This window comes from Narcine bancroftii, chromosome 2 (genome assembly GCF_036971445.1).
Source record: "Narcine bancroftii isolate sNarBan1 chromosome 2, sNarBan1.hap1, whole genome shotgun sequence".
NCBI classification, from domain to species: Eukaryota; Metazoa; Chordata; class Chondrichthyes; order Torpediniformes; family Narcinidae; genus Narcine; species Narcine bancroftii.
Window position 1 is genome coordinate 319,454,762 of NC_091470.1, and position 11,129 is coordinate 319,465,890.

The 11,129-nt window shown below is 39.9% G+C and overlaps 1 protein-coding gene across 1 annotated transcript; it reads left to right on the forward strand.

Annotated features, from left to right (window-relative positions):
• The first annotated feature begins 4,123 nt into the window (after positions 1 to 4,123).
• Positions 4,124 to 10,535, forward strand: uqcrb (ubiquinol-cytochrome c reductase binding protein). The gene is made up of 4 exons (XM_069921806.1): positions 4,124 to 4,230; positions 6,481 to 6,552; positions 9,450 to 9,616; positions 10,151 to 10,535. Exons 1-4 carry the CDS (start codon positions 4,212 to 4,214, stop codon positions 10,226 to 10,228), a joined length of 336 nt encoding a protein of 111 aa, XP_069777907.1. The 5' UTR covers positions 4,124 to 4,211; the 3' UTR covers positions 10,229 to 10,535.
• Positions 10,536 to 11,129: the final 594 nt, after the last annotated feature.

Sequence of the window (11,129 nt, forward strand, 5' to 3'; positions counted from 1 at the left end):
GAGGAATTGAGAGAAAGGAGTAGAATCGTTACATGGGGACTGGGTGTGAAGAAGTGTAGCTGAGGTAGTTGTGGGAGTTGGCAGGTTTGTAGAAAATATCTTTAGAAAGTTTCTCTCCCCAGATGGAGATGAAGAGATCAAGAAAGATGAGTGTCGCCAGAGATGGACCAAGTGAATTTGAGGTCAGGAGAAAGTTAGCAGCAAAGTGAATGAAGTTGACAAGCTCATCATGAGTGCATGAGGTACCATCAAGGTAGTGGAGTAAGAAATAAGGAGCCTCATGGATTGCTCCACAAAGCCAATAAAAAGGCAGGTAAAACTGGGACCTGCGATGGTACTATGGTTATTCCTTTGACTTGGAAAAAATGGGATGAGTCAAAGGAGAAGTTGTGGGCAAAGGAGTTAAGGGTTATGGGGATAAGGCTGGAAAGGGGTACTGATAGTAGTGATCAGCCATGATCTGTAAAATGGCGGTGCTGACTTGACGGGCCGAAGTGCCTACTCCAGCTCCTATTGTCTATTGTCTAACAAGTTCTACCAGGCAGGAGAGCAGTTCCCTTGCAACCGCTGGGAAAATATAAGAGTCTGTTAATTAAATTGTTTTCTTTTAGTAGTGCAGCTGCCAGACATGTGAGCCAAGGCCATGCTGTTCTCAAAACTCATGCTAGATATTTTGCTGAAGTCTGCTGATTACAGGTCCTGTGGATAGTCGCAAACAGGCTGCAGAATGGGAAGGTAAACCATATACAAAGGCTTGTACCCATCTGTGTATTGGCTTTCTTGCAGAAAGACCGTATTGTAGGTTATAACAGGTCTTCACGTATAACGGAGCACCTGCTTTACAAAGCTAATAAAGTTGTGATGGATTCTCTTTATTTGTCATACATTTCTTTATATTTGATTTAAGTTAACACTCACATCATGGAAAATTCTATATTCTACTATGTCTTATTCTATTCCTCTTGAAATGAATAGCATTGCATTTGCCTTCTTCACCACTGACTCAACATGCAAGTTTACCTTCAGGCTATCTTGCACGAGGACTCCCAGGTCCCTTTCCATCTGGGTATTTTTAATTTTCTTCCCATTTAAAAAATATAATCTTCCTGTTTATTTTTTCTAACAAAGTGCATGATAGTACATTTTCTAATATTGTACTTCATTTACCATTTCTCTGTCCATTCTCCTAATTTGTCTAAGTCCTTCTGCAGCCTCCCTGTTTCCTCAAAACTACCTGCTCCTCCACCTACCTTCATATCAAACTTGGGCAAAAAGCCATTAATTCCATAATCCAAATCATTAATATACAACATAAAAAGAAGCAGCCCCAACACTGACTGTAACATCATTACCAACTGGCAGCCAACCAGAATAGGATCCCTTTATTCCAACTCTCTGGTTCCTGCCAATCAGCCAATGCTCTACTCACACTAGTATGTTTCCAGTTATACCACTATCTTGTTAAGTAGCCTCATGTGCGGCAGCTTGTCAAAGGCCTTCTGAAAATTCAAATTCACAACATCCACTGCATCTCCCTAATGCAACCTGCTTGTCATTTCTTCAAATAATGCCAATAGGTTTGTCAAGCAACCTTCTATGCCTGCTTTGAGGAGGAGAACCAAACAGTGCCTACTGGAATCCCTGCAAAGGCTGAGGACCCTGTGATATCTGTCTCTGAAGACGATGTCAAAACATCATTCAAGAGGGTAAACCCTCACAAGGCATCAGGCCCTGACGGCGTATCTGGCAAGGTACTGAAAATCTGCACCAACCATCTAGCCAGTGTTCATGGACATTTTTAACCTCTTATTGCTGCATTCAGAGGTTCCCACGTGCTTTAAATGGGCATCAATCATCCTGGTGCCAAAGAAAAACAGTATGAGCTGCCTTGACAACTATTACCCAGTAGCACTAACATCTACTGGTCATGGCCAGAATTAACACATACTTAAGCAAAGATCTGAACCAACTGCAATTCACCTATTGTCACAATTGCTCCACAGCAGATGTATATCACTGGCTCTCCATTCAACACTGGATCACCTTGAAAAGAGCAACTAATACATACTCTTCATTGACAACAGATCAGCCTTCAACTGGTCAAGAAACGACAAAACTTATTGCTAAATGTAGAGAAATTTGCTAATGTTGATGTTCAATTGGATCGAGGTATTCTTGTATATAACATACTCCCCAATGATCACTGGATTGTACACCTCTTGCTTTCCTTTCCTGAAGTCAACTTTGTTTTAGTGACAATGAGTGCAAGATTGTTGTTGGTGCACCATTCAGCCAAGTTTTCAATCTCAATCCTGGATCCTGATTCATCTCCTTCCTTTATACAACCCACTACTGTCGTATCATTGGCAAATTGGTAGATGGTGTCATTGTTGTACCGGGTCACACAGTTGAGAATTTCATGTATGTTATGTTCTAAATGTAATATTTCATGACAGTAATGGAACCTTTACCTTTACATGCCATTTCGTAGGAATGATTGTCCTGATCCCCTTAATAAACAACCTTCTTCAATTGATATTTCATTGTATTGTGTATAATAAAGATCCCATTCGGGAAAAGTAGCTTTGGCCTTGGGCCACCCATTTAATATTAAATATAGAATCTTTGACAGTGTAGCTTCTTTCCGTACTTCTTTGCTGATAGTATTTGCTGTAATTAGTAAGGAATGAAGTTGTTCCTGATTAATAGCTATAACTTCTGCCATCCATTTAATTATCTCATCTTTCTGTTCAGTTTCAGGTAGAGGCAAGTGAGATAGGGCATCAGCATGGCCATTTTATGTTGCTGGTTTATGTTTTATATTGTAATGATATGCGGCGAGCTGCATGGCCCACCTTTGAATTCTTGTTACAGCTAGCACTGGAATCCCCTTTCTAGGGCCTAGAATCAAACTCAGTGGTTTGTTATATGTTACCAAGGTAAACTTCCTACCATATAATTATTGGTGAAATCGTTTGAACCAAAATATTATGGCAAGCCTTTCTTTTTCCTGTTGAATTTAATTACATTCACAACCTGTCAAAGACCAGAAAGCATAAGCTACTAGTTGTTCCCCCTTTTCCATCACCTGTGACAATACTACACCCAAGCCCACTGACGAAGCAGCTACCACAAGGGTGACATCATAAATACAGGTCGAGTCAACTCAGAGCATCTATCAAAACTGGAAAAGGTCCTAACCCAAATGGAACAAGCAAATGTCTGTCTGCGCCAGGACGTGTATATTTATGGTACCTTCCGTAACATTTTTAGGATTGAAAGAGTCTGACTGGAGACCGCTGGTACCGAGGCCATCCGCAGAATGGAGAATGTGAGGTGAAAATAAAACAAGACTTTTAATTAAATGTGCTGTGGCCCCCCATTGAGAATGGCTGGTTTAGAGCATAGCCATACTTTCCTACCCTCTATGGTCTCCATCCACAACTTCCGCTGCCTAGGAAAGGCATATTGAGGGACCCATCACAATCTAGAGGGATTCTCGTCTTCCTCCTCCCATCAAGGAGAAGATTTAAGACAATGAAAGCATTCACCAACAGGTTTAAAAAGTTTCTTCCTCGCTCCTGAATGTACTCCATAAGAGTGTCATCATTCTGCCCTGGCTTTTCATTGCGATATTACTCTGTGATTGTCCTTTGCCCGGTTATAGGAATGTGAGAGATATCGTGTTTGCTTGCAGAAGAATCCTTTTGTATTTTGCTCCAAATAAACTTGCCATGCGAATTCCAGGGATGGTTGACTTGCCAACTGAGAACAAGTTGCTTTGATGTATATTCTCGCGAGTGCGCAGCAATGGGAGAAATATTATTCAAGCATTCTGAACTGGACAGAGAGGACATTTAGGAGACACATTCACAGAATAAGCGGCACTCCGTTCAGGTCTGGGATACCTGGAAGCAGAGAGGCGGTCACTTGGAACTTCTCCGTCCAGGAGGCCTTTGGAAGGTCAAAGAGATGATTCGACTAAAAGACCTTCTGGATATTGAGACCTTCTGGATGATGATAGTGGAGGAAAATTAGAAACTCAACCACGATCTTGAGAGATGGAGGGGCCAAATGGCCTGCTCTTCCTTCAGGGTCCTGCTCTCCACGTCCTTCCGCGTGTACGTCACGGACGCAACGTTCTTGCGTCACTGGGGCCGGCGGTGACTTTCAGGACGTCGACAGGTCGTGTGTCGGGCGAGCGAGCGAGGATGGCGGCGCGTGCCCCAGGTCCGAGCTGGTGCTTTGGGAATCGGCGCGGCGGACGGGGAGGGAGGGGAGGGGGTGTGTGTGTGTGGTGCGAACGGCTTCGAGGCAGCGCTAGTTGTGCAGCGGCAGTGGAGCCAGGCCTAGGGTGGCCGTCGGGGCGGGCCAGCGAGTGCACGGTGGAACTGGCGGGGAGAGCGTTCAGGCCGGGTACGGTGCCTGCTGGGCGCCCTGCACCCACCCGTGTCCTTGCACGATAACCTGGAGAGCCAGTCGCTGCTTCAGTTCATTGCTGGTGTTGGGGTGGCCTTGCCGGGGATCTCAAGGTGACTCGGAACGGAATCCAGCATAAAGATTACAGATGACCCATCTCCTGTAGGTGGAGGTTCCCAGTCCCACAAAAATCCCACCTTCAAGTGTGTATTTAGTTTGGATGTTGTATCTGTTTCTCACGCCGCTTCGCGCAGCTTGTAAGTGTTTCCTAATGGGCTTCATGGTCTTTCTAATTAGAAATACAAAAAGTGCATGTAGTGGAATCTAGAGCAACATAATGAGATTTTGCAGGATCTCAGTGGCTCAGGCAGTCTCCGTGGGTAGAAATGGTCAGTTCATCGCTTCTGGTCCTGATCTCTGGTTACTGATGAGCTGCCATTGGAATGCATTGCTCTCAACCATTTATGATTTTGCACAGGCCATAACTTGCTCCTAGGCTCTCAACTTCCAGCATAACACGGCCTCATTCTTGCATCCCCTGGTGATAATCCACCAATTGGAAATTGGGAATCGTTTTTAAAAAAGAGACAATGTGGAGAAGTAGGATCTTTCTAGACTGTTTCGATCAGTTATATATAGTTTGTTACTTCATAAGAAGTGAAATTTTTAAAAGTGTTGCATTATATTTGAATGATTACAAACCATAACTTAGATAAAACTGCCAATCTGCGTGATTGTTTTTCTCCTTTGGAACTTGGAATTTTCAGAACCCTCCCTTTGGCCTCTTGCCTTTTTCTTGTTCTGTTTTTGATTTGGCTGATGTCATTTGCCCTAATTTTCCCATTCCACTAAATCTAACTCATCCTAAATTTAAAGTAAATTAGATGTACAGCACAGTCATAGGTCCTTCCAGCCCACAAGTCTGTGCCCCCCCAAATACACCAATCACTCTATAGCTCCCATAGGTTTGGAAGGGTGGGCAGAAACAGGAGCACCTGGGGAAAAACCCAAGCTGACACGACAGACAGCGCTGGGTTGCTGGCCCTGTAATAGCATTGTGCTAAATGCTACGCTAACAGTGTCACCCCTATCTTCCTCTGAACTTCCTCAATTCCACTCAAACAGAATTAATTCTGGTACCATCATCAAACCTGCTAACAAGAATGGTGCAATAGTAGTCTGGTGAACTGATCTCTACCTTCCAGAGACCACATTCTTACATCTTGATTTTGTTCATGACCCACTGTCAAACAGAACCATAGAACATCACAGCACAGAAAACAGACCCTTTGGCCCCTCTACTCTGAACACAACTGAAGAAGTAGGAGCAGGAGTAGGCCATCCAGTTCGTTGAGCTTGCTCTGCCATTCACTGAGATCATGGCTAATCTGATGATAGGCTCATTTCCACGTACCTGCCTTTTCTCCATGTTCCTTAATTCAACAGATGTTTGAAAATTGCCACTAAAGTAGATAGGGTGATAAAGAAGGTATTCATCCTATCTACCTTCATTGGTCAGAGTATTGAGTGTGAAAGTCAGCAGACGTTTTGCAGGAAGGCTGTGTTGGCTTTGGAGAGGGTGCAGAAGAGGTTCACTAGGAATTTGCCTATATTCTAGAGTATTAGCTCTAAGAGAGATTGGAGAAACTTGAGTTGTTTTCTTGAGTGTCGAAGGCTGAGAGATATTTACAGGCATAAATAGGATAGAGTTTTTTTTTTCCCAGGGTGTTTTCTAGAGGGCATGACTTTAAAAAGTGAGAGAAGAAAAATTTCAAGGTGATTTGTGAGGAATGTTTTATGTAGAACGGTAGGCACCTGGAATGCACACTGGGAAGGTGGTGGAGGCAGATACAATGATAAAGTTTAAGAGGCATTCGGATGAGTACATGAATGGAGGGGTGTAGACCATAATGCTACTGATGAAAGTCAATTGGCATCACAGTCAGCACAGACATCGTTAACTCTAATTCAGAGATAAAGAAAGATTAAAACAAAATTCAATCATTTGATTTTAGAGTTTCCTTCCACAGAAGAGTAACATATTTTATTTTCCTCCCATAGTCAAAGCAACAACTAATTTGCTTCAGAAATTTCAGAAATGGTACTACAATGCTGCTGGATTTAACAAGTTAGGTAAGTTTCTACTAAATATTTTTTCTACATTTTTAATTCAATATTCAGTATATGGAAATGGGCAGTATACCAGTAAATACTGCTCACATGGGCAGTATTTACTGGTCATCCCTGATGCCTTCAAGATGGTGGTCATAAGAAGTTTCCTTGAATTGGTGCAATCTTATTGAGCAGGTTCTCCCAATATGTTGATAAATAGAAAGATCAAAGATCTTGACCTGATGATGATGAAGAATTGCAATTGTGTATTTTCTTTTAAAAATATTTTAATTGATTTTAATAAAAACTTATACAAACAAAAAAGGTACAATTCAATAAGATGCTATGGGCAGTTACACAAACTAAATAAGATATTCTGTATATCACTAACATAAATTGCAAATCATATCCATAATTCATATTCTAAATAGTATATACCTTTTTTAGAAAAAAAACTAATAATGTAAAAAAAAAAGAAGAAAATAGTAAAGGAGGAAAAACTCAAACCCCTTACTTAACCACATTGTCAGATACTATATATAATTGGTATTAAAAGAAAAATGAAGATTAAAAGAAATTAATATAAGGAATGTGGAAAAGATACAAGTCAGACAATTTAGTTACATTGGAGTAAAATTATAAAGTAAGATAGTGAGTCATAAATGACCCCCCATAAACTTCTAGAATCCTTCACCTGAATTATCAATTGAATAAAGAATCTTTTCCATATTCAAACAGGACATGATGTCCTACAACCACTGATCATGAGAAGGAGGGCCAGTATCCTTCCATTTAAGTAAAATCGCACGCCTCGCCAAAAGAGAGGCAAGAGAAATAGCATTGCTCTGAACCAAAAATAAAGAAAAATCTTTCCCTCCCATTGTACTGAAGAGGGCCACCAAAGGGTTCAGTGTTAAATCTCTTGAAAGTTTTTGATGGAATATGGAAAACCTCTCTCCAGTGTTTTTCTAGGCTAGAACAAGTCCAGACATATGAATTAATGAAGTTAATTCATATTAACTTGTGACACCTGTCACACCATGGAGTCGTATTGGAATAAAAGCAAGATAATTTAGCCTTAGACATATGTGCTCTATCTTTCACTTTGAATTCTAATAGACAATGTCGAGCACATAATGAAGATCTATTAACCAATTTAAGCACTGTGTCCCAATCCACATCCGATATAGTTAAATTTGTATCCTGTTCCCAAGCATTTTTGATTTTAACTAATGAAGTCTGATTTAAACATAACAATTTCTCATAAATAATAGATATTAAACCTTTACAAGAAGGCATTAAGCTAAAAAAAATATACAAAATTTGATTCAGACTCTCTTGGAAAAATAAAAACTTGTGATTTAAGAAAATGTCGGACTTGCAAATATTTAAAGAATTGATTGTAGATTTGAGTATGGTGTGATTTGAGGTAAGATTTAGCGTAGATGCATATTCCCATCAGACTTATAGAGTGCTGATTAAAAGTGGCGAAGTTGCTGGAACCTATTCTCAATAGTGAACCATGGAGAAAATATTTTTATATTATCTGTATATTTCGGCATATAAGTCAAGTTGTAAAACCCTAAAAAATTACTTAAAAAATGGGGTTGAGTTATATACCAGATATACTTTTGAGACCTTTACTTCAAGTCAAAAACTGTTTGACACTGATTTAGCTTATAAATCAATCCTGGAATCACCAATTTGGCATATTAGTCGACCCTGGAAGCATCTCCTCACTGCTGGCGCTGCCGTTCCCCGACACCTCCCCACTGCCAGGCCCCACCCTAATCCACCCAGACATTCTACATTTATAGAGCCCAAGGTCCTCACCTACCCAGGACCTTGAGGAAGCTGCTCCTGCCCAGTAAACCTAGTTCGGCACTTCTGCCACGTAGGCTGAGGTCACCGTTCTTGCTTGGGAGAACGAAGTCACTGCTTCTGCCACATGGCAGAAGCTGCAGCCTTGTTCTCTGGAGCAGGAACAGCAGTCTCATTTTCCCAGCAGGAGGTTCCCACTCCCACTGGGAGAATGAGGTCGTCACTCTGCTACTAGTCCGAGGTTCCTGCTCCTGCTGGGAGAATGAGGTCGCCACTCTTGCCACATAGGCCAAGGTTTCTTCTCTTGCCTGGTAGACCAAGGGTTTTTTTTTACTGTTTCTTTTTACCTGGTTAGGGTCATTTACAGTTTGTTGCTTGGTGGTTGGGTGTTTTAAAATTTTTTGGGTTGTTGCTTGGAGGCCTGGACAGCCAGAAAATGGGGGTTGGCTTGTAGGCTGGATATACCATAAAACCATTAAAATGAAGCTAAAAAGGAGGTCCACTTATAGGCCAAAATATAAGGTAAATTTAAAATTATATTCTTTGGATTGCTAACCCAGCCACATAACAACACTCTGTACATTTCAATCCCAGTAAGCAACAATCTCCTCCAAGACATGTCATGTATTTCCTTGTAGCCTTTGGGCAATTTTTTTTTACTTAGTATCGTTATATAATTTTTGATTTTCACTATTCTCTCACCTATTGAAGGAAAAAAGAGTAAATCTGCTTGGTTTGCTGAGGAGCTCCCTTACTAACCACAAAGCAAACCCCTTAAATATATTATTTTTAAATTTCTGTTATTCTTTCAATGTGTTCTTTTTGGTACTGGTGTCATTTGTACTTAAATACTGAATATATCCTTTTAACCCTTTGGACTCCCACCAGTTTTAACCTTGTATAGTATATACTCTGGACTATGTCCATGGGTAAACCTTTATAGGTACAAACACTAGTATGAACCAATTGGTGGTTGGATAGAAAACCAGTCCCACAAAACTGGGACACAGAGTATATGCTCTTGTTGGTAGTCCTGGAAATGTGGGACATAGAGTTAATGTAAAGGCCATAAAAGTGCCATATGTATGTCTTTCCAGGTCTTGTGCGAGATGACACCTTGTATGAAGATGAAGATGTGAGGGAGGCTGTGAGAAGGTTGCCTGAGAAGCTGTACAATGACAGAATGTTTCGCTTAAAGCGAGCTTTGGACTTGAGCATGAAGCATCAAATTCTTCCAAAAGACATGTGGACAAAGTTTGAACAGGTAAAAAATTACCTTTTAAGTGGGTAAGTATTTAATGCATTAAGGACTGTCTTGACGTGTTTGAATCATGTCCAACCGTCCAAGGTACAGGTGATTTCAATGTGCAAGAGACAACAAGCTCAGTGCTTAAATGAGTCAATGTACATTAGTAGTTGACTTGCCCATTGTCTTTTTCCCCTTAATGGGGAAATATCGAGTAGGAATTCTTTACGGTATTATCAGTATGTAGCTTTATGATGTTTATCCAGTTCGATGCAACACTTTTACCCTTGGCTATACTCCACATGAGTGTTCCTCTTCTTCAAACTTCCTACATTCTGAAATATATGTATATTCTAGAATACATGGAATGTTTTGCATTCTAATCTACTTGGTAAAGGTATTTTCTAATTATTTACTAATGGCTATCCTATTTACGGCTCTTCTTCTTGTTTCATGCTGATTTTTTATTATTTTTGAGTACACAAAAACAATTTTGCCCTTCAAACATTTACTTAGTTTAAAAAAAACCAAATTTCTCTTTTGGTTTTATAGGATGAACGCTACCTTCAACCATATCTTAAAGAAGTTATTTGTGAGCGAATGGAGAAAGAAGAATGGAATAAAAAATAAGATGGAATCTTGACATTATTTGATCCTTGTCACAATCTGGGCATGGAAATTTAAAATGCATTTTATTGTATAGGTAATTTCCAGCAGAAAAAGGGTGATGGATCCCATTCTTAAAGAAATAATTCCATATTAAACTGCAGGAAAGCTGTTTTGCCTGGGCTCTGAATTATAAGTTTAAAACTCATTCTGTGATTCTTTGGTGGCCAGTTTAACTCATGTGATTTATTTTTAAAAGCAATATCAGTTAAATATTGTTCCTCATTTATGTTTGACAAGAAGATTAGAATAAATTCAAAAAGTAAATTTGTATTATGCATTATATGTGTCTGTTCATCTGGTATTCTTGAACTAGTCAAAATCAATTTAAATACAAAGTTTGAGTCATCGTTGTAATTAAAGCACTAGAGCAAGATTCTGGTAACTCATACTGTTCAGTCGCTTGTTGTAATACCTCCTCAAACACCAAAGATAAATCTTCATTAAAAAGTTTTATAAAATTCCACTGAAAACCCATCATCGCCTGGTGACTTCCCATTGGGCTTTTCCAACATAGCTGCCTTAATCTCTAATTCTGTAAATGGAGCTTTCAGATCCATAACATCCTCCTCGTCTAATGCTGATAACGTTAACTTAGATAAATGAGAATCAATAGAATCACTATCCTGTTTCCCCTCAGAAGTATATAATTTTTTATAAAATGAATAAAACTGGTCATTAATTTCCTGAGGCTTATAGGTAACTTGAATTCTTCTTTACAGCTTTAATAGTCCATGAAACCGGTTCCATCTTTAACTGCCATGCAAGTACCTTATGTGCCCTCTCATCCAACTCATAATAACACTGCTTAGATCGATTAATTAAACGTTCAAATTGATAAGTCTACAATGTATTATAATGTAAT

Excerpts from the sequence above, each read along its gene's own strand:
- uqcrb (XM_069921806.1), top strand. Across the intron at positions 6,553-9,449 it reads TGCTGGATTTAACAAGTTAG|GTCTTGTGCGAGATGACACC; the intron begins GTAAGTTTCTAC and ends ATGTCTTTCCAG. Across the intron at positions 9,617-10,150 it reads TGTGGACAAAGTTTGAACAG|GATGAACGCTACCTTCAACC; the intron begins GTAAAAAATTAC and ends TTGGTTTTATAG.